Raw genomic sequence first — 23717 nt, forward strand, 5'->3', positions numbered from 1 at the left:
TAGGGTAGTGGAAACCTGGACCTTATATATATCTGTCAATCCTATGTCCTACAAGAAGACCATGTCTACTTGGTCGAGAGCTGAGATGATGTTAGAGAGGCAGCCCAGGCATTTCTGGAGGAAGCTTCCTCAAAAATCATATGTTAGGTTTACAAATTTTTCAACATGCAATGACCATAACACCCAAAACAAAGGTTGCAGCTGTGGAATTAAGTCCTGACAGTAATTTTGTCAACCTACCACTTGATCTAGACAAAGAGCAGAGAGACCTCCAAATGATATGTCTACCCTATTATGGCTGCTTTGCACACCACCTTTCTACTTAAGCACAGAAAGAAAAAGTTGAAGCTGATTCAGTGTTGCTTTTGTAAGGGAACCATTTGTCATCTATGCAGGGAATAGCTAAGTGTGTTCCAACATCCTGTGCCACCCTTGGTAACCCTCGCATTTGGTGAGACTGATACTATTGAGAGTTCATTCCTATCACCACCTTGCAAGAATGGATCCTCAGCTGGTAGAAGAGGCCAAGCTGTTGGAGATGGTTTTGAATCCCAGGAGGATGTAGTTTCTCTTTGTGGGACATCATTCTAACCTGTTCTTTGAACATTATACACATGAAGTTATTGATGTGCTTGTCCTGTTCCTGTTCATTGTAAGAAGGGAAATCGTCCTGAATCTTTTACCATTTTGTTAAGTAAAGTTTTAAATAAGATTGTGAAATTATGTTGGAGTTTACTTCTTTTATTCGTAAGACATTTATCAAAGTGTGATATTGTCACTTGAACAGTATGCAGAGTGGCTATAAAATAAAAAAAAAAATGGCTGGATTAAGAATTGCCATAATTAGTTCAGCAGATTTATATAATTATTTTATAACTATTTCTCTATTTTGCTGTGTTCACAACCTGGTCTTAACTAACACTTAACTGATGTGTGGGATGACGTTCTACTTATTTGACCATCTCGGTTAACCAGTTTTTTATGTGTAATCCATGTGAATACTTTATATATATTTTTTAATGTTTTTGTAGTTGACCACTTTACGTTCTTGTACCTTTTCATTTTTACTTGAATGGTGTTTGATGTTTTGTAATTTAATAAACTAATTATCCGAGGTGATACCTTGTACAACACATTAGATAACTTACTGATATGATACTCACTGAGGACTATGGTCTTCTGTCAAAACTATTATACAGTAAATAAGAAATCTAATGGAGAGTTTATTTCACTCAGTTTTTATATAGACTAAACAAACTTATTTACAGACTTTGCCACAGCATATCAGATTCTAGTATATACTGTACAAAACCATAGAATCTGCTTAAGAAACCACAAACAAATCTTTTCTTATTCTTTTTATGTATGTGTGAGTGGCAGTGAGAGCTTGTATGTATGTGGGGGTAAGTGCTTGCAGATGCAAGTTTCAAATGAATGAATTAGTTAAACTTAACATTATCTTTTGTGAGATATTTTTGCTTGAAGTAGCAAATCTCATTACTATATTGCAAAGTCAAAGTTAATTACTGAGAGAGTATACCTTTGTATTGGGTACCATGTGGAAGCAGTAAAGTTTTAAAGAAATGCCTTTAACCTTAGCATTGTTGGTAAAAAGCTATTATGCGGAAATTCCGCACATTTTGGTTTTCAGTAGAACAGTGTACAGTATGTGATAATAGTTTTGAATTGAATTGAAGATGCAAAATGGAATCAGCATCTGAATAAAAGATGCCAAATGAAATATGAGTCTATTTTACCTCTTCTTTATCAGGGACTAGCCCAAAGCTAGCTAGCATATAAAAATACAGTATTTTATGAGAAGAAAGTAAGTTTCTCATTCAGTAGTGTGTTTCAGGAAAATACTGTTGAAACCTGAAGATAAATCTTGAGCCGTGTTATCCTATATACTGTGCTGCAAATACTGAATAAGCTGCTTTACTTTTTCATACATGCAGGTTTTACAGGCTAAGTGGTATATTTAAAACCAAAATGGAATAATGCCAATATTTGAGGCTTTGTTAACGACAGTGGGTTAATAATGTAATAAGTTGTTACCTGGGTATAGTTTTTTAATAGTATTTCTGTCGAAACTCATAATTGTCCACAAGTCTAGGAAAAAATAATTTTAGAACTGAGGCTAGTCAAATTTAAATAAGTATGAAATGGTTAGAAATTATCCAGTGCCAGATGTCTATACTTTGTATAGTTTTATAGACTAGGAATTGGCATATTTTTCATATAGTCAAGTGATGAAAATATGAGCTATTGACTGGATTATCCAGTGCTTTTGTATATTGGCTTTTCAAACTTTTTATGATTTAGTTCATTCTTTTTGTAAGTTTTAGTGTCATTGGAAGATCACCAAAGTGCTTTCTTTAATGTGCTCAGTTCTTTTAATGTCAATGTAAAAAAAAAAATGATGCTTCTGATGTCATTTTTTTCTAACGGTGGTTTCTCTACATCCTAGGGAGGATCGGGCCTAGGAACCTTGGCCAATCAGATTGCTAAGGCACGACAGGAAATACAAAATTCACTAGCCTCTGTGAGTAGGTCTTGTTCATGTTTCATTCTTGACAGTTGTCTTGTAGGTATAGTGAGGTTTTTTTCTCTTTTTATGGGGGTACATTATCTGTGTAGGTGTTTACATCCTTGGTTATACAAAGCCACAGACAGTATATCTCTACACTTTAGAAACACACTATGTTTAGGCATTTTTTAAAACAAACTGCATGTTCAGTGTGCATCTCCAAACGTATATTGCTTGAAGTTCTCTGTCTTCTTGATAGTGTAGGTTACGCTGAAGTTTGCTTTTATTTCGTAAACTATATGTATTATTACCTCAGCATGTTATTTTATTGCTGCACCTGCTATTGATTTCTCTTATGCATTTTCATTTGTGATTTGCTTTAGTGTATATCACTATGCTGCGATAAGGTTAATTGCACAGAAAATTACTATGAATTAGTTATAATGCTGTAATCTGGGTGTTTCAGGATGAACCTTGATTGCTGAAATGTGAAACTGGTGGAACTGTATTGAAAGTATATTTGTATCTAGGTTGTTCTTTTCAAGTCTTATTCTCTTTCCTGGGTTAACATTATCAGTTACAGAAAAAATTATGTCTGATTCTGTATGCTGGAAAGCTTCTTACTGTTTGATAAAATTACTGCTAATGCTGAGGCAAATGTATCTACAAATACATGTCAAGTATTGAACATATGTGGCACCTTACCTTCAACGGTGTTTTGTTATGTGGTCACTTTTTTTCTAAATAGAGTGGATTGTTAAACTGTTCATATCTATCCATGCTTTTTCATGTTAATGATTGATTCATGTGAAAACTTATTTGTATGCAAAGTTACAGGTTCAAATCTGAAGTAGTTCTGTTGTTGTCATTTAGATTGATGTCCCTAATTATAAGCACTGCACTGCCCTGCATCACTATGCTGTGATACAAACTGGTGGTGAAATAGATACATATGGATTGGCTTATTGTGTAGATGAACATAAAAATAGATCATGTGTATGAATACACCCCTTATATATAGAATTTTCATTGTAAAGTTTGTCACATAGAATTTTAATAAGTTTTTCACTTGAATCAGGTGTTTATCCTCATTTGTTACACTTAATAATCTATTTATTAACTAAAGGCATCAAATTGATAAACTTCGATGATGTGTAAGTAACCTTTTTTATTCATGAAGTGTTACATAAATTGTTTTTGCATTCTAATAATTTATAATTTGGTCAGATAATGAAATTCCTTGGCAAGGTTTTTAGAGATTAATAAATTAATTTCATTAGCAAATTTTTTGCAGTTGGACTTGATGGTAACCTAATTGTGTTAAACATAGTATTGAAATGTATGATTTCATACGTGACACACTTTTGTGTATAAGACTTGAATAATCAATGGTTCCTGTGGGAATACAAACCATCGTCTTTTTTATGTATGAATATTTTTCAGCGTGAACTGGAATCAGTCATTGAAACTTGGTGAAAAAGGTTAACTGGTGAAAGAGAGTTGGCTTACCTTCTTGCTTGGCATGTGTATGATCCCCGGATTATGTGTGCAGCAGAGAGTACACGGACAACGGGTCACTGCTGCATGATTCAAGCAGCAGGCCAAATACCTAGGCATGCTGGGCTCATTGAGGTTTCTGGAGAAGCTTGTTTTGCAAGAGCTACTCAACCTGTGCTCTCTTCAGTAGCAATAAAGTAGCATCGGTCAGCTTTTATGACCCTCCCTCCCATCTCATACCCTTGGGTAGAGAAGTGAGGACCTTGTTTGGTAGCTGGATACGGTGATGGGTCACTGTGTAGTATTGATGAGTAACACAATAGTTTCTCTTCACCTCTGTCAGGTAGCAAAACAGATGCATAAGTAGGTGGCTCACTATACCTTTTGAGTAACCTGGCTAGAGGGAATATTTTAGCAGACCAGCTTAACTGTCAAGGGCAGTTAGTTGAGACCTACTCGCCCCAGCTTTCTTGAGTGGGGAAAGGCTTTTTGAGCTTTGACAAACTTTTTTGATCTATTTTTCTTTTTGCCAGGGTTACAGAAAGTGCCTGTTTTTCTGCTCTTTTGTTCCGGACTCAGGCTGCCTTGCAAAATGCCTCTTAGCAGCCCATGGAACCTCTGGATACCTTTGCCTTTCTTCCTATTATTCTGATTTGCTGAGTGACCAACTGATGTCTTTCACTACAGGTTCCAGATAACCATGGTAGCCTCTTGTTTGCCCCATGCCTTATGGCATCCTGATCTGCTGGATATTCTGGTTGAGGCACCAGAAACATGTTGAGGTAGCCTGAACTACTGTGTACTATGGAGTGGACCATCTCTGATGGGAGTTATAGACAGGGTCTCTGGTTAGGGCTACTTCGCAGCAAACTTACTCATCCACCTTCATCTAGACAAGCTCTTCTCACTCCCTGTGGTGAAACCTGTTGCTTGGTCTTGAGCCAGGTCTTCCAACTGAAGGGCATGGACCTCTCTGACTTGGTAGCATTACCCATGCTGATGGGGGCTCTGAACAGTCTTGCTCATGTTAGCTTCACCCTCTAATGTGGGATGTGACTGCAGCCTTGTAGATCTTGGGAGAGCCCTAAAATTAAGATCTCATCCTCAAGATTTGCTGTGCTAGTTGTAGCCTCATTGGAGCATGTTCTGACAAGAGACTGTAAGATCTCTTGTCCCCTCCTTCTTGAGAATTTATCAGGGAGCAACTTGCCATGCCATTGTGCCCAGTGTGAGCCTTGCAGCATAGCCGTGAGACTCCGACCTCTTAGCAGAAGTGTCTGGGTCTCTATAGTACTGGCAGGCACAAGATGGTGGTGTCCAGAACACATTTTGTGTCTGGCTTCATGAAACTATCAAATGGACAAACAGCATCCTATGAGGAAGACATTTGTTCATATCTGGCAAAACCTTATAAAGCCAGCGGTGTTGAAGTACCTTTTCAGTTAGTAGGTATTAAGGGCAGGTGTCAGGTGGTATCAGCTACCTGTACCTCATTTTACCCCAGGGATGTTATCCACAAATCCTTGGACCCTTCTCTTTATGATCGTATGGCTGCCCAAGAGTTTGAGTAGTCTTCAAGTTCCTCCTAGGCAAGTAAGCATTTGGCTCTCCTTTCTTCTTAGTTTCTCCTTCCTCTGCAAGATAGCAGTCAGGATGAGTAGATGCTGAATGGGGCTCATTACAGGTAGACTTCACAATCTGGCATTCTCTTTAAGGGCAGTGTTTGATTCTCCAAAGTTTTCCTAGAATGAGAGTTCAGATACATCTCACTCTGGCTCAGGGCCCTATCAGTCTTGTGTCCCTATGCCAGATTGTACAAGAGATTACAGGAGTAATTGCTGCTTATGATCGTGATTGGGAGCATGGCACTTCAAGGTGGAGATTCAACTTACTGGTAAGTTGACCAACTATCATCTCACCTAAAGAGTTAGTTTCTTGCATAAAAAGTTGTGGTTTGTGTTTATGTGGGAATTTATATTTTTCCTAGGTATACAAACCAGAGCCTTTTATCATAATCATACCTCAACTACCCCACAGTGCGAGATGCCAGAGGAAAAAGCAGTTGATGATAGCAAGTGAGTTTGGAGTCCCTTCCCAGTTACCAATCTACCACAAGTTAACTACCTAGGTACCAAGTTTCAACAGCTGAATCCAGCTTGTGCTAAGGAATACTTGTACCTTAAAGGCTGTGGTTTGTATGCTTGGGGAAAATACAAATCACTATAAATGTGTGATATTTTACTTGGTGATTCAGGTTACTTGAAGTTTTAGTAAATTTTTGTGGGTTATAATTTTACCGTGTGCCAACACAGTACATAATTATACTTTTACTCTGCACTGGTTTTACAAAAAAGAAACTAGTGCATGGGAGGTTTGTAATTCTGATACATAGCTATTTGCTGTTGTATTTGATTGATGGTCTGAGATGGTCATTACCTGGTACTACAGTATAATAAATGATGCTTTAGTGTACAAGGGTATGGTGAAATTTATTCTCAGCTCATAAGTTTTGATTTCGGAAAATTGAATGGATTTCAAGGTCAAGTAGAAAAAATTATATCAGTGACCTGTACTTTGTTTAGCATGTTGTTAGTGAAAATTAGTTTGTTTGAACATGATTTTATTATAAATTGCCTTGGGATGTCCTGTAGATATTTCAGTAGAATTTGGTTGGTGTGTGATAATAGAAAGTAGTGAATATCATGGTTGTAATGTAGATTTGTTGTTTTGCATATTCTAAAAATTTTGCTTATCCATATGTACTGTAAATTGTAAAAATAATTTGACGCTTTAGTATTTATTTAAAGCCCAACTTTCTTCAGGTAACCATTATTCCTCAGTACTTAGTTTTATATGTATTGTACTTCATGTTCATTGATTTACCCATAGTGTGCATGCATATATTTTTCAAGTTTAAATCATATCCCCAGCAGAGACAGGTTCATACTTTTAACTGCTAAATCTGGGATGAACCCTTTGTGCAGAAAAGTTTACACATATGAGTCATCAGCAACATATCAAACTCCTCATTTACTCTTGAATATACTCACTTCCTGGATTTTAAGTTTTTGTGTTTTCACAACCTCTTTTATGCCCATGTAACTAATATTCTCAGTAGTTTCTCCTGACTTCAAATGCTCATGAATTAGTTTTTATCAGCAACTTTTTTTTTTCTCCCCATTCTTTCCATGTGACCAGCCATCTCAAAGCTCCACTTGTTTATGCAAATTTTTGTATATTTCTTTCTTTTTCAATACTTACCATACGTAACTTAAGCAGTTCATCGAAACAGCTCCAGTCATTATTGTCTTATTTGCATTTAACATCCACACTTTACTCCCATAAAGGAGAGATGGCTTAGCTTTTCACATTCCCATTGAAACAGCTCCAGTCATTATTCTGTTAATTGTGTTCAACATCCACATTCCACTTCCATAAAGGAGAGATGGCTTAGCTTTTTACATTCCCACCATGGCTCCATTGACACATAGAAACTCTTCTCAGTCCATTGCACAGACCCAGGCTATATTTCTTTCTTCATTCTGACATGTCTCATTGTACTGTAATCCTGTATATTTACAGTGGTTCCAGATACTTTTACATATCAACCACTTCCTTTCTTCTATTATCTAAATTGATATAAATTACTTAGTCTTCCTGGTTTCCACTTGTCTTCATCTTTTGTAAACACACTGGAACTCTGTAGTTTCTGCAGTTTATTTTCTCAGTCCCTGACCAGTACTGTATCATCTATAAATCCTCACTCGATTCATGACTTTATTTCTTATTACACCACCTTGCATCTACATCTAACATCCTGTTACTGACTTCTCATATTACACCATTAAGATATTCAAATGTCACAGCATCTTAAACAGTCGTCATTCTCATCGACATATTTTAACATGCTTCGTTTACATCACGTTGAGCCTTTATTGGTGCTATTGTTAGCTTTTGGAGGGTAGTGTACACCATGTACAACTTTTTTGTTGTATGTTCAGACTTGTCACATGCCTTTTCTCATAACAGACATTTTATCCACAACCCTCTTCTCGGTTTAAATTTACACTTGTCTATTATCAGTCCTCACATCTCATACATTCTGAATCACAATCATAATTATGCACTTAACTGGTATGCTGAATAATGTTTGTTCATATACGAAACAAACTCTCGGTCTTAACATTAGGATAAACTTCTAGTGCCAGCTGGAATCTGGCAAAATCAATAAAAGTAATGTTTTGCCTCTATAATTTTTGCTGTTTCCTTGGTCACCTATACAAAAGAACAATTATTCCTCTTTCCCATTCAGACTGTGCCTTTCCATTCTTCATTCTCTTAATTTACCATTTTTACATCCTTGGCATTCACTTGGATGAACCCCTTTCATTCATTCAGCTCTGTCTCCTTTCTGTCTTCTGCGCTGAAACATCATCAAAATACTCCACTGACCAAGGATTGCATTCACTTCAGACCTTTCTCTTTTGATTTACTTCCGTATGGAATGAGTATGTCGTCTTTCTCTCACTTTCGCATCCATCTCCTGATGTTTCTGTACGTGTTCTTCTCTGCTGTCATATAATGCCACTAATAATCTCATTTTCACATAACCACTCATTTCCTCATCTCACCACCTACTTTTTTTTTTGTATTCCCCTTTCATGCCCTCCTATGACATCTTGAATTTTGTCCTACTCATGTACTCCTTCCTCCTCTGTATCTTTAACCCCAGCCCATTCCTTATCTATCCAATTTCACTTTGTAGGCTATGCTTTCCTCACTTCCTTATACTACAACTTAATTGTTTTACTACTTTTACAACCATATTTTCAGCACTTCTCCAAATTTAGTTTTTATTTATCTAAAAATCTGGCTACTGCTCACCATTTCATCCATCATCTGTCTCGATATCTGCATTCTGGAAATATATAAACTTTTCCTCACCATTTTCTTTCCCAAGTACAGTTTATTTTTATGGTAGCCATGTTGTTTCCATAATCTTAATTCTAAACACACCATCTACAGGACATTCTTGTTTGCTCTGCCTTTCCAGGCACTTAATTTGCAGGACTGCCCATTCTTATTTCCTCCAGGAATATCACATCTGCAGTACTAACAAATCCATCTCTTGCCTATAATTACATTTATAACAGAACAAATTCAACCCACTATTGGATTATGTTCCTTTGCAGAAGAGCATACCACTGAAATAATGACACTTTTGTCCTATGTATATTTAATGAATAACCCACATAACCCTGTCCCAGAATGCAGAACAATACTTTTATGTGATTGCCAAAAAATTGTTAGACCATCATTGTCATTTTAGCCAGCAAAAGTATGTTTCATAATTTATTTAATAAGATAGTACAGCACTTTGAGAGTTATTTACGTTACTGTAGTGGTCTGTTTAAACTATTGCTAATGATAATGAAGATAACTTTGTGTAACATACCTGCTATTTCCAAGCATGCTTAGATTCATACTCCCAATAAAGCACACTCTGTCAGTGTCAGTATCTCTCTGGCCTTCTCTCGCCATTCTCACTATTTTTCTTCAGTCTTGCTGTTCAGCGGCTGTAACGGTTGCTTTTTAGTGCAACTGTGGGGTTTTCTCCCAGTTTCACCTTTAGATCCTTGCACTTCATCTCATTTCTTCTCTGGATTTCTAGGTGTCCATACCCTCCAACTCCCTCTTTCCTTTTCTTAAGCGCTGAATGTCTGATAATGCTCCAGTGTTTGACTTTCATAGCCTAAATTTCAAAATTCATTCATGCTTTTGCTCTTCATTACTGTTTATTCACTCAAGTTTTTTCTGACAAGTTTACCAATACAATCCTCAAAGTAACCCATTGTACTATTACACCTTCCTCCAGGATTACACCTTTCTCCAGGATTTTCCAGTTCTTACAAGCATTTATCCTCGGGGTTTACACCTTTCTGCTACCCCAGGCACAATCAGTTAGTTATTCACATTACGTGCATAAGCCACATTCTTCTTTGTCACATTAAATTTATTTATGTATATGTACTCATAAAAAAAATATCAGTTAAAATTTAGTTTTTCAGATAATTAAATCTTCACCCTATCCACTTATATTAGAATATGTTTTTCTTATATTTTTCAATTACTGCAGCTCTACATTTATTGTTTCTCTGCTGCAACAGTAATGTTGAATTGTACTATTGTAGAATTATTTATTTTTTAAGAAATTAGGATGAAACATATACAGTACTTGTGGTTGAGACGTCTACTCTTGGGTTTTACACCAAGGGATTTTTATGTCACATGAACAAATTAACATTCATATAGTTTTACTTCAGGTAGACATCTGTTAGGTAGGCATGATGAATTCCATTGTATGTTGTATATATTCACTATATTGTGCTTTATTTTAGGGTGGTCGAGGTGCGTCTGGTGGAGGTGCCAGTGCAGATGTTCTCAACCGCATCACCAAGTTAGAAGATGACAACTCATATTTAACAAAGAGTAAGTTCATCTCACTTCTTTCTTTAGATTATGATAAGCATATCCTGTGGTATTTGACATGATGGAGTTCACCAAGAATAAGAGTCATGTTTTTGTCAGCCAGAGAAATGTTTCTTTCTCTGCAGAATTGATCTAATTTTATTTCATTGTAACAGCTAATACATTGCATTTTGCAGTATAGCAGTCAGCCAAACTTGGTGCATTATGGCTGTTTGTTTATGCAAATACTTTAAAAAGACATTTTTCAACAGGGGGTAGCTGCACTGGAGCAGACTATAATTAATTTAACTAAGCAGATTGAAGCTATGAATGTGTCTGGAGCAAGACCACTGCTACCTCTGTAAGTCAGAAACAACCAGAAAAAACCTGTCGTAGAGGATGAGGAAGATGAGGATGATGATATTGATCTCTTTGGATCTGATGATGAAGAAGTAAGTTATTAGTTTTGTTAACTACCTTGTTGCCAACTTTCAACAACCAAACAGGCTTTTATTTTGAGGAAAATACCACTAAATTTCGAAAAAATAGCAATAGTCCTTGAAATAAATCCATAAAGTACTGAATCTGACTATTAGTATTTAGGCTGTATTTTGTTTCATTGCTTTCTCATAAGACAATTTAACTATTTTTAATTCATTTTTCCATCAATTTTATAGCATTTGTTGTCCATGTGAAAATCTAGAGAGAAGTAATAACTGTGAAGTTGGCTTAAATTTGATGCCATATTTTGTTATTGCTCTTGTCGTCTATACTGACTGGTGTAAAATGAGATGTCACTGCAGTGTTATGTGTTTTACAGAATATTCCTTTTACCAAACCTTTGCAAGTAAAGAGGAGGCTCTCTCTCTCTCTCTCTCTCTCTTTCTCTCTCTCTCTCTCTCTCTCTCTCTCTCTCTCCCCTCTCTCCATTACCACTTTATTACCACTTAGTAGCTTGGGAAACAAGCTCAAGATAATCTCTTAAATAAATATTGTTTGTAATTCATTCTAAATTGAAGGTGATATAGAATAACATTAGAGATTAATTAAAAGGATTGCACAATTATAGATAATAGTTGAAGAAAGTGCAGCTAATAAACTGTTTAGGTAAATCAACACTTGTAAGACAAACATGAAGTGAATGAGACATCTGTTCACCAACCAACCTAAGTAGTAGGTTAAGTCATTCAGTAAAGCTCTGGAAACAAGTCACTAAATACTGGGTAATCCCTTGATACTAAAAATGAAGGAAATTACAATGGTTGATTGCTACCTTTCCAACTTCTGTCTTGGTAATTTTCAAAATTGATTGTTCTCAGGACCAATTTTTTTTTAATGCAACAATTAACTTAATGGATGGGCATGATCTAAGAAAGAAGGTCATACAGGTAACAGGGTTTGAGTGATGGACGGGCTAACTCATGATGAGTATTAATGCTATGTGCCAGATGATTTGATGCCATTTTGCCTCTATCCCATGATGTTTTTTATTTGTCATAAATACCTAGGATTGCTGTTGGTTTAGTTCTCATCTTTATTAATATGTGGCTATAATTGTAATTTTACAAAGATAAAGTAAAAGAACATTAGAAAAAACATGTATACCTCTACAAAAAGGTACTGCATCTCCCCATCTCAGTAAATCTAAGTAAACATTTTACAATAAACATATCAGAATTTGTTACTGATTTTAGTTCTTATCTGTTATGATATTTGTGAATTTAAATTATAATTTTACCATAATAAAATAATTAGAAAACATGTATGACTAAAATTAGCATATGTTTAAGAGTGTCTTGGAAAAGTATGCTCCACACATAGGTTGTAAATGTTCTCTTTCAACTTCCCTGGCAGGTGTAGGAAAATTTTTTAGCATTTTTCTTATACTGTGATGCATTTGCATATCTTCCTCTTTCCATTGAATTTTTTTCTTAAATTGGCCAACCTTAAAAGTTTCACATCCGCCTGGGATGCGTGACATATATATTTACCCGCTTCTTAAGGTTAATAAACAAAGTTAAAAAAAAAAAAATCATTCTGTATGGTAGTAATCTAGACATAAACTGCATGTGCTTATAGTATTCTAAATCCTGAGTGCTTCTTGTTTTATAATTTGAATATAAAGATGCCAGAAGCTAACAAATGTTAGAGAGGACAGTCCAGCATATGCAGAGAAAAAAATCTGAAACCTGGCCCCATTGCCAAGTCTTCGGTGGCTTTGGACTGCAAACCTGGGACGATGAGACAGACATGAAAGCCATGAGAATGAGGTCCGTGCAGATGAAATGGATGGCCTTCATGAGTGCAGGTTAGTGACTCCCCAACGTTTGCATCTTCTCTTTGTTTTCTTTTGAGATATTTTTATCAAAATTTCATAGTGTTTCATTATTTACAATTTAAATGCATTACTTCCTTATTAAGCATTTCTGTATCTTCCATTCCATTTCAGAATGGATGATATACTTTGCCACCAAAAAATTAATACCCAGTCTGTTGTGCATCATTGTATGTTTTGACTGCAGTTATACAGAGTGCACCTACTAATTCCATATACTAAAATCTGGGCACCGATTTCAAAATTTCTTTACCTTAAATTTAAAATTTCAGGGCACCAAACATTGTTTTGTTGCACTACATCTGTTAGTATCATGTTGTGCTGCCTTGTTAACACACCCGAGATATCAGCATTTACTTATAATTTACTCTTTTCAACCTCAATTGTGGGAAAAAATCGCAGTTGGTGGTGATTGGTATATGCAGAAAATTGGTAATAAAAAAAGTAATGATGAATAAATAGTATTGTAAAATGCATATTTTGTTACTGATATGGAAACTTTTTTGGACTTTGTAGCCAGCTAGAATTAGCATACTTTACTATTTGTAATGGTTTTTATTCAGTTTTGAATTATTTATTTTGCAGTATACCCTCATTATAATGAGTGAGAAGTGGTCATCTGAATTAAGGCAACAATGACTTGAAATATATAAAAAGAATTTTCCCCACTGAGGTTAGCCAGTTTTAAGTTAATTAGTAGTCTGTATGAATACTGTATTATTGAAAAAAGTCTCTTTTCATACAACTCAACTTTGGTATTGAGTCCCAATCACAGAACATGAACCTGCACAGTTAAACTTACCATAACATAAATTTCTATTTTTTTTTTTCCATTATCTGTCATTCAATTCCTGTAATTTCTCTTGTTATTGATTTTAAAATTAATTAATATATAACATAAAACCATATTATGTAGTATTTAATATATTACAAACACATATTATATTCATTATCACTGTGATATTTTATAACTTGTAGCTAATGTTTTGATGCAGTTTGGGTTGGTGATAAATCACCAAAACAATGCTAAGTGTTGCTTATGTTAATTCTTATCTTGACAGGTGAAGTGTATTCATTGTGTGATGCCAAGTAAATCCTAAGCAATTATTTGATAAAACACATAGGCATGAAGTCAGATATTACACAGTTATATAGTTTTGATATTTTAAAGGGGATTATGGTGGTTAGCTATTGTTTAGAGGTAAGCCTCTGAAACTGAATTTTCTCTTTATGGGACCCTTTAAAGTCCTTAGTTATGGAACTAGTGGGGTTCTATCTGTACATTTTAACTGCAAAAGAATAATAGTTCCATCATATTGTTCTTGTGGAAAGTATTTCAGCCTAGTAGTAGTCAATGAAAAGTGTGCAAAAACTGTCCTGAAAAAGTGTAGTAATGTCTTGGTATTGTGGGATGTCTATAATTGCATAATTCATACATGTAATTTTCATTAGCTAACTAAATCCATTGGCTTGGAATAAAATAAGCTTTTCCATCTTATGCACTAACTTGAAGATGAGAAGGTATCAATCGATGACCTGCTCTGAGAAGATTAAAATAGAAACTATGTAAGTAAAATTGTTTTTATTTACTTACTATATATTTTATTGCTCTGTTGTTTGTCCTATTTTATACAGTTTACTAATATGACTTCATTTTGTCTGACTTTGTATTATGATTTTGAAGATAAGTTTTAAATTATTCCTACAAGTTAGGGTAAATAGTAAACGAATTTCAATTAGAACAGTAGTGTAGATTTATTAGTCAGGAAAATTTGTTGGGATAGTGCCAGAAAGTGTAATTGTATTAAAAATTGTATAAATTCAGAGAAACACAGAACACTTTTGAATAGCTAGTTCCAAGAAGTAACTTGTAAATATAGGAAATTTTACCACATATGTTTGAATATTTATAATTGTGAATAGCTAGTTCCAAGAAGTAACTGTAAATATAGGAAATTTTACCACATATGTTTGAATATTTATAATTGCTAATCTGTATATTAAAGGGTTCTTGCTCATCTGATATTGGCAGAAAATTTAGGTTTTCTTAGAAGTCAATAATTTTGCCTTTAGAGAATTAAATCTATGGCAGTAAATTTTATTTGATTTTAGTTAAATTGTTTATATAAAACTGAAATTCAGGGACCTTCAGTTGTCCATACCTACTAGAATCACAAGGTGGATTCATGGAGTGAAATATTGTCCTTTCAGGTCCAGAGTGTTGACATTGCTGCATTCAACAAGATCTAATGTGCCATCCATTCCCATTCTGACATGAAATAAAATAAGAGAGTAAAGAGGAAAAGCATTGTTTTTTTATATTCCATGTAATTTATCCTTTGAGTATAATTTAATTCCAGTTAACTGGAATGTAAGTGTTGTATCTTTGTGTGTCTTGTGACACTCTGGAGGGTTATTTGCAACACTACATTATGGCAAAAGAGATATATAGTGATTTGAGAGTGTGATTTGAAAATTGTATGTTATCTCACACTCCAACAGAGCCAGAAAGTGTATGAAGATTAGTTGGACTTTCAGTTTTCCTTTTGTTTTTATAAAAGGACATTACCAGACCAGTGTGAGGGACTGGTCGTGGTTATCATGCCCTCACTTGCATATATTAATGTCTTGTTTACTTGAGTTCAATGCATCCAAGCTGTGCTGGGAAGGATACTAAATCTTACAAAAAAGGCTCTGGTTTGCACACTAGGAAAAATACAAATAAAAGAAAATGCATTCTGATATTCAAAGACTTCCTGACTGCAATAAGTCATGAACATTTGTCAATACAGAAACACCATAATACTCTGGCCATGAATTTTACTTCCACTATAGGATTGATACCACCTTAACACTATCATGGTAATAAAGAAAAATGTATGATCCTCATTTTTAATTAGTTCCAGTGATTCCAGCAAAAAGATTACTACAACTACTAATCCTATAAGGTAATATAAAAACAACTTTTATTTGAAAATTTACCCTAATGCCAGAGTTATGACAAAAATATTTTGTCGGATTCAATATGGACATTATGTAATACCTAAAATAAATTATATGAAAACTAAATTTACATTTTACTTAGTTTTTACTAAATGACAACTTTCCACTCTCCTTTTACTTTCCAGATCTAGAAAATATTCTCATGCTTCCACTGAAATCAAGTTAGTCAAAATTAATATAAAGCTGGGATAAAAAAGGTTTGTATGATTATGATCAAGTCAAATGAAATACAACCTATTTAAGTCACTATTTCTGCCATTACACAAAAATATGGGCATCAGAATACATCCGATAATCATAAAATAAATGATTTTTTAACTGGTCTGAAAGTTCCTCTTCCATTCCTGGTACATAATCTTCATCAATGTCGTCACATCTTCTAAATCCAGGTCATCTAAATCTTGGAATAAACTTTCATCTACAGTTACCTCTGATTCTCCTGGAAAAATAACATATGGTAAATATACATATGATTAAATGCCCTATTTATAAGAGAAGAGCAACAACTGAATTGTGATACAGCTCTTACAAATACATGTTAACATAGCCAGCATAAATGCCTTAAAGTAATAAAACCTGTCAAACCACAAAAGAGCAAACAACACCAAGTAAAAATAAGGCAATAGTGGTGGTATGCATTTTACAAGAAATTTGTTCCAGAACCATTTTGCTTCATACAGCTGTCCTCTGTGTCTAGAACTTTGGGTTCGTTTCCCTGGTTAGAGTCTCCTGTGATATTGTGCCCATGTTTGCCAGCAAATGTTGTGCTGTACTGAACACCTGCAGTTCCTAGTTAACTCTGGTCTATACACTCTCTAATTTATTTATTGCCAGCTTCTTCTAATACTGACATTTCCTTTTGCTCACGGTCCCAGCCGAAGAAGAACCTAAAAGAGTTCAGAGGTCTGGTTAAACAAATCATTTATAACTAACTAACTTGGCTACGGACAGCAGCAATTGGTAATTCCTTTGTTGTAGGAAATACTTAATGTTGCTATTGCTGTGATCATCTTGCTGCACTTCCTAGCTCATCAAGTTCTACAGTAGATGGGCAAATACTGAGCAGTTTCATTTTTATTTCCAATGCCATGTGAGCCCTACCTCATCTTCCATGACTGCCTCACGTTCCACTGCATGCCTACTTCAGCCCCATTAATTCCAAACTGGTCCATGACTCACTGCGAGATCTCAGGAGCCAAGAGGCTGTTTTTAGCTTCCTTGTTAAACCAGCTTTGTGTAACCACCTCACAAGGTCTTTATGATGCTCTAATAGCAGGGGAACCCATGACAGTGTAGATGCATTGCCACAATCTCTCCTTCCACACAGCACTTAACAACAAAACCTGTACTGGATTTTCAAAGTGTCACGACAGTCATCACATCCCCTTGAGTTCAAGCTCTTCAATATTCTTGACTGTCCTATCAGGGCTAGTGTCAAAAGGACTGACCAAAGTCTTCCTTTATGCTTTTGATAGCATGCTAAGAGTTCAAGGTCTCCATGGCTGATATGGTGCTGGGAAGCAAAAATATGTATGTTGTGAGTCAATCATCCATGAAGCATTATCAGTAAGAATGTACAGAATGTTATGCCATCTTACCCAGAAACATTTATCTTGTATATAGTAAACTGATGGACATTAACTTCAGGTCTCCTTCGGTGAAGGCAGCCTTGAATTTTGATGCTGTCTGCTCTTCATGGGCAATAATATTTTGTTAGGCATCTTCAAAAAGAGATGTCTCCATACATATTCAAGATCTACTTGATGCAGATACCACCACCACCACCACAAACCTTTTACTTTAGGATCTCCTGGATTTGGCTTGTCTTCAGTCATATTGTAGCCCTGATAAATAGATACCCCTCATGACTGGATCACAGCGTTATAGCAACTCCCTGGGCCTCCAAGCACATTCCTGACCCACAGCAATAACAGCATCCTCCTTCTGAGAAACCATAGACACCACCAGCTGGGAGATCCTAAGTGCCTAGGGCACATGAATGAACCTTGTCTTTTGCTGCTTCATTGCAGTTTCCTTTGTTTCCCTAACAGTCACCATAAGCTTTTATTTTTGCTTGCAATGAATTTCAATCCTCTATCTATGCTCCTCTATCTTTTAAACACGTCTACTTAACATTTACTCTGGTTACTGCTCTTCATCAGGTCACGTTTTATGCAAGCATAAAGAAATATTCATATGCAAAACACATTACAGTACTGTGAACAGGAATGACGAAACTGGATGTTAGGTGGAAAGGAGCAGAATAGGATACTGAAGATGCAGAATGTCAACAAAAGGCTCACAGAACCTTTAGTGTAGGTCTTGCTTGTCATTTAACCATTAATGATTTTAATCAGCTATTTAGCAAGCAGTCTGCAATAACTAGTTGAGTGTAATTATGTGGTTTTCCAGTTTGCAAGAATGATTCTTACTGAATCACTAATGAAAGTCCTGAACTGTAATTTTCCTTCACAAAATGTCAAGCACTGTAATTTTCCTTCACAAAATGTCAATCATAAAATGAAATGTACCTGAAATAAATTTCAGCAACAGCATCAGAGAACACTTAAACTGTTAAACTGCAATTAAAGTATGATTTATACCTAAGGCAACAGATACAACAAACTTACCTTCACCCAAGAAACTCAAGTCGGACTCATTTAATGTCTTATCTCTCATGAAGAGCTCTCGGCCAGTTAGCTTTTTATTTTTTTCATCATCTTTGTCATCACAACGTAAGGCTGCCATTTCAGCATCAAATTTTGCTTTCCATGCAAGGAATGTTTCCACAGATACTCTTGTACCCTCAAACTTTTTCTGAAAAAATACCAGATGGATAGAAACCTTAAACACAAAGAAAACTGCCTAGTACACCTACGAAAATTTAAAATTACAAAAAAAATAAATAAAATAATGTGCAAAATTTGGCATCCCTCACAAGCAAGCCTACACAAAATCAGGATGAAAATAAGTTTGTTAATGGGAAAAGCTGCTATATTTTTTTTAGGAAACCTAATAAGCGTGGTAAGGAAGTAGGTGCACCTCAATGTACAGTATGATTTTGAACATTTAACATAATATTGTTTTATGCAGTTCTGATATTTTATGTTTGACAAAAGGAGACAAAAACAACTGACCAATGGTAAGTAGAGTATTTCCCCATTTATCCATGGTTAACACCCTGGAAGAGTCTAATCTGGATAATAGGGACCCATATGCAGAGCTTTGATATATAGATTTTCGTGATAAAATTAATCATTTGGATACTTACCTACTGTTAAAGTTAGCTTATACCTTCATGCTGCTAGGTGCCATCGGCATTTAAAAAAAAAAAAAAAGCAGCATGGCTGACCTGGTTAGACTGTCTAAAACCACCTGTTTTCCCCACCAGGTGGCTCTAGAATGTTTATGTTGTCAGAACTCTTCCTGACCACCCACTAAGATGTGGGGAGGCTGGGCAGGTTTCCACTTTAACAGTAGGTAAGTATCCAAATAATAAGTTTTATCAAGAAAACTGATATTATTTGGAATGAACCTTACCTACTATTAAAGTTAGCTGACTACCACACTGAAAAAGGGTTGGTGGGTTAAGTACAGCCAGAATAAACACCTGGTCAGCCAAGCAAACTAAAGCTTTAATAAAAGAGAAAAAGCTACTGAACATTCTTACCTGTTGCGTAATTCTTTCTGGTAGGTACTGCCACTAGAGGGTGGATCCACAGCAAGGTTTAAGGGTCCTCTTAGCGAGACTTGTCTGAGGATTCTTACAGGGAAAAAGACTATTTCATAGAGTATCACTGACTCCTGTGCAGAGTCGAAGCCCACAACGACAGTCCAAACTACAGTCAAGACAATAACCACCTTACAATGAGAAGGTATGCTTCTATGCACCAGTGTGTACCTTCATGTTCCCATTAGATACCAGGATTTCCTAACAACTAACAAGAGGAAAAGAGAACAACGGGTAAAAGCCAGAATTCAACTCTGCATGTGCTGGCTGAATTAAACAACGTAAAAAAAAAAAAAAAAAGACAAAAGCATTCTTGGGCATAGGAGTATTAGGCCTCCTAACACCACAAAATAAATTTTTAACCTCCTCTCAAAGGTTTAAGGCTGTCCAGATAAATCTTCAAAGCTCTAACTGGACATAGAAGAGCCTCCTCCTCATTGCCTAGTAGACTAGTTAAATTAGGTACTTTCACACATCTTGGAAGGGCTTTAGCTTTGACACTGTTTTTTGCCCTAAATAAAGGAAGGAAAGAGAGGCAGGCATCCCCTTGGATGAAGCCCACATTACAAGAGAGGGCTTGAAGCTCACTAATATGCTTAGCTGTGGCAAGAGCTAAAAGAAAAAGCATCTTTAACATTAAGTTCTTAAGGGAAGATCTAGACAAAGGCTCAAGTTGAGGCAACGTCAAAAATTGAATATCTCAAAACCGAAGATAACATGGAGCGATATCCCTTAATGGAAGGAACACAAAGTTGTTTTGCGTACCTAAGATACCGGAAGAACTTAATAAGGTTATCTATAGAGGTACGGGTGCTGGATATCCCTCGGGATAAGTACCAAGATCGATAAACTGACCACTGTTGTTGATACAGTTTAACAGTGGAGGGTCTTCTAGATTTGAGGACTGATTCCCTTGTTAGGACTGGCTGTTGTTTTGTTGAAACAATCTTATTACGATTGTTCCCTTGTTTCTCCTGCCCTCTAGTGTTTTTCATTGAGGTGGTGAGTTGATGTCACAGTGGGAGTGACAAGTGTCAATCAGGTTTTGGATGGTGATCTGAGAGGTTCTGGGCAACTCTCAGTCATGAAGGCAACAACAGCATGTTTTGCCCTCAAGATCGCCTGAAACAAGTTGGCGAGAACTGACCAGTCGTCTAAGTATAGGAGCATCCGGATGCCTAGGAAACGACTCTATCCCGCTAATGGGGCCAAAACACGGGTGAACACTTGAGGGGCTGTACTCAGACCAAAACACAGGGCCTTGAATTGGAAGATCCTGCCTTCAAAGACAAAGCGCAGAAATTTACTTGGAACGTGGAAATATGCATCTTGCATATCAATAGACATCATCCAGTCTCCCTTCTGGAAGCTTGCCACAACAGAATTGGGTGACTCCATCATAAAGGGAGTCAGACGAACGAACTCGTCGAGACTGGAAACGTCTAATACTGGCCTCCAGCCCCCCGAGGCCTTGGGAACAAGAAAAAGGCGATTGTAAAACCCCAGTGACTTGTCTAACACTGGTTCAATCACCTCCTTGAGTAATGACTGTATGATCTCTTGTAACACTGGGAATTTCTCTATGTGATGATGGTACACAGGGAAGGATATTGGAGTCGGTGACAGGGGAGGAGGAGTAACAAAAGGTACAACATATCCCTCCTTGAGAACCTTCAACACCCAAGGTTCTGCCCCGAAGCTTTGCCATACACTCCAAAAGCTCTGAAGACAGGCTCCTACCATACCTTGAGGGGCTCATACCATCAGTTGTGGTTGCTTTTACAATTCTTTCCTTTAAAATGTGAGACTTGCCTACCTTGAAAGGACTGACTAGACAAGGAAGAACTGGGAGACGACTTGGGTCGAAAAACAGCATGAATTTTGGAAGCAGGACCAAAAACTGGTGAAGGCGCAGGACGCTTTAAAGAGTCTTTACGAGACTGAACTAATAATTCTCTACTTTCTTGATTGGCAACATCTTCAGTAGTAGCTTTAAAAACATCAAGATTAAGTAGATGCTGATGAGGACATCAAAACAGCTACTGATCGCTACGTTGCGTTACTTTTACATGATAAAAAGAACACAATTGTTCTTGTTTCTTCAAAAAACAGAATTAGTAAACATATGTGACAATTCTCCAGAAGAGTCTGAAATAGCTCTATCAAGACAGGGCAAGTACTCTACAGCAGGGGTTCGCAACCTATGGCACGCGGAGTGCTTGTCCATGGCATGGCATTTGATTCGAAGGAGCAAAGAAAAAATCCCCAAAAAAATACTGAGAGAGAGAGAGAGAGAGAGAGAGAATGTGTATTGTGCATCATTACTTTTATCTTTATGGTCTATTTACTTTATGATTTAAATTATCATATCTATCTAACTATCTGTCTATCTATATATTTATTTGTCTATCTTTTCTTTCCTATGATTCATTGAATTAAAATGAAAATGTTTTGTACCCATGATGAGAGTGCGTGAGTGCAACGAGATGCAGACGAGTATGAGACCAGTTGGTACGGTGTGCTCCCACCAGCCGTTCGCATCAGTCACAAAGTGACTCTTTGCTAGTTAATTGTTGTTTCAGTGCTTGACGATCTTTCAGTCATCATGGACAAATGACTTTGGATTTATTCAGCAGATATTGCGCTTTGCTGCGAGAAGTTAATTAAAACGTCACCGAGAAGACTTTGGCTATTGCACAAAAGGCAATTAAGAGACAGTATCCCGCTTGAGAAACAAAGTAATGTTCAGAAACATTTCAGTCATCATGGACAAATGACTTTGGATTTATTCAGCTAGAGTGCTCTGAGGTGTTGTTGATGGTCAAACAAACGCGTTAGGCTCACGGATAAAAAGACATGCCTCTCAGCTGAATGGGTGGAGAGAATGAAATGGCTGATAATGTAAGCCGCAAACGGTTGTTTTCAGTGGATGGCATGGATACCAATGGCATTCCCGCTTGGCTGTTTTTTGCCAGGTATAGTGACACAGAGGTACACGAGGAGCTGTGTTGTCTTAAACCTATGTATGGCACCACCAAGGAGAAGACATACTGAAGGCATTCACTGACCATTTTGAGAACAGAGGGTAGACATAAGAAAGATTTTTGCAATTACAACAGATGGTGCTCTTTACATGGTAAGAAAAAACAAGGGTTTTACTAAGATGGTTGAGGATAAATTAGGGCACCCCATTCTGAAACTGCACTGCATAATTCATCAAGAAAATTTATGTGCCAAGATCTCAAGCTCTGATCTTAACAAGGTGATAACTACTGTTACAAAAGTAGTAAATTTTCTTGTTGCACAATCTTCTCTTACGCACAGGCAGTTTCAAGCTTTCTTTGAAGAGGTGGACAGTGTGTACAAAGATATACCCTTGCACTGCAGTGTTAGGTGCTTAAGCTGTGGGAAGGTGTTGGAGAGATTTGTGGAATGCTTTGATGAAATCCAAATTTTCTTATCAGAAAAAGGCCAACACTATCCTGAGCTGGAGGACAGAGATTGGATTGTGAAACCTGTGTTTCTCTCAGACATCACCAAACATCTAAATGACCTCACTGCAGATATCAAAACTGGTTCTTTCTGTTAGTTAAAAAACTTGAAGAACTTATCTGCAATTCATCCTGTCAACACTACTAATCTTCAGTTGCAAATGCAAGAAGTAGAGTCTGAGTTCTCAATCAGATTTCAAGATTTCCAATACATGGGCTCAGTGTTTTCATTTTTAATCAGACCAGACACCTTTAAATACAGTGACTTGGATGTGACTCTCTTTAGTGGATGGAAACTCAGGAGTTGGAAATGCAGTTAATTGACTTTCAGGCCTCACCATTGTGGTCAGCTAAATTTAAAGATCTTCAAGAAATACTGGAAACCAGTAAAATGATCATTCAGCCTCCATTTTAGGGTCCTGGACATCACTGCCTGATAAATTCAATTGCATGAAGAAAGTAGCTTTTGCACTGCTATCAGCATATGGATCCACATATCAATGTGAGCAGATATTTTCACACATGAAGCACATCCTAAGCCCCCATCGCAGCAGGTTTACAAAGGATCACTCTGAGGATTGTGTGAAACTCAAGGTGTCTAAATATTCCCCTGAAATTTCAACTTTGGCCTCCGGGAAGCAAGGAAAGGATCGCATGATGATATGG

At 36.4% G+C, this 23717-nt stretch overlaps 3 protein-coding genes across 7 annotated transcripts in view; 1 reads left to right on the plus strand and 2 right to left on the minus strand.

Annotated features, from left to right (window-relative positions):
* The window catches only part of LOC136845838 (elongation factor 1-delta-like), a 34839-nt gene extending 23896 nt beyond the window's left edge, over positions 1 to 10943 (plus strand). For 2 of the 5 annotated variants that reach the window (XM_067116236.1, XM_067116237.1), the window contains exons 4-6: positions 2468 to 2542; positions 10423 to 10513; positions 10766 to 10943. In XM_067116236.1, coding sequence (XP_066972337.1) covers positions 2468 to 2542; positions 10423 to 10513; positions 10766 to 10857 — 258 coding nt within the window. In that variant the 3' untranslated portion in view covers positions 10858 to 10943. The remainder of the gene's footprint in view (positions 1 to 2467; positions 2543 to 10422; positions 10514 to 10765) is intronic. The other 3 variants (XM_067116238.1, XM_067116240.1, XM_067116239.1) reach the window with 3 other exon arrangements.
* A 5201-nt stretch (positions 10944 to 16144) lies between these two features.
* Positions 16145 to 18686, minus strand: LOC136845839 (RWD domain-containing protein 1-like). Its single transcript, XM_067116241.1, has 2 exons — positions 18461 to 18686; positions 16145 to 16269 (listed from the first exon to the last, which is right to left on the minus strand). Exons 1-2 carry the CDS (start codon positions 18576 to 18578, stop codon positions 16145 to 16147), a joined length of 243 nt encoding a protein of 80 aa, XP_066972342.1. The 5' UTR covers positions 18579 to 18686.
* A 2065-nt stretch (positions 18687 to 20751) lies between these two features.
* Positions 20752 to 21303, minus strand: LOC136845508 (uncharacterized). Its single transcript, XM_067115687.1, has one exon. It carries the CDS (start codon positions 21301 to 21303, stop codon positions 20752 to 20754), a length of 552 nt encoding a protein of 183 aa, XP_066971788.1.
* Between the last annotated feature and the right edge of the window lie 2414 nt (positions 21304 to 23717).

The sequence above is a fragment of the Macrobrachium rosenbergii genome, chromosome 14 (assembly GCF_040412425.1).
Source record: "Macrobrachium rosenbergii isolate ZJJX-2024 chromosome 14, ASM4041242v1, whole genome shotgun sequence".
NCBI lineage: Eukaryota > Metazoa > Arthropoda > Malacostraca > Decapoda > Palaemonidae > Macrobrachium > Macrobrachium rosenbergii.

What these genes read in the sequence shown, in the direction of transcription:
- LOC136845839 (XM_067116241.1), bottom strand. Translation starts at nt 18,578, where the DNA reads ATGGCAGCCTTACGTTGTGATGACAAAGATGATGAAAAAAATAAAAAG. An exon ending in CTTGAGTTTCTTGGGTGAAG is followed by an intron (nt 16,270 to 18,460) that starts GTAAGTTTGTTG and finishes TTATTTTTCCAG; the next exon opens with GAGAATCAGAGGTAACTGTA.
- LOC136845508 (XM_067115687.1), bottom strand. Translation starts at nt 21,303, where the DNA reads ATGGTAGGAGCCTGTCTTCAGAGCTTTTGGAGTGTATGGCAAAGCTTC.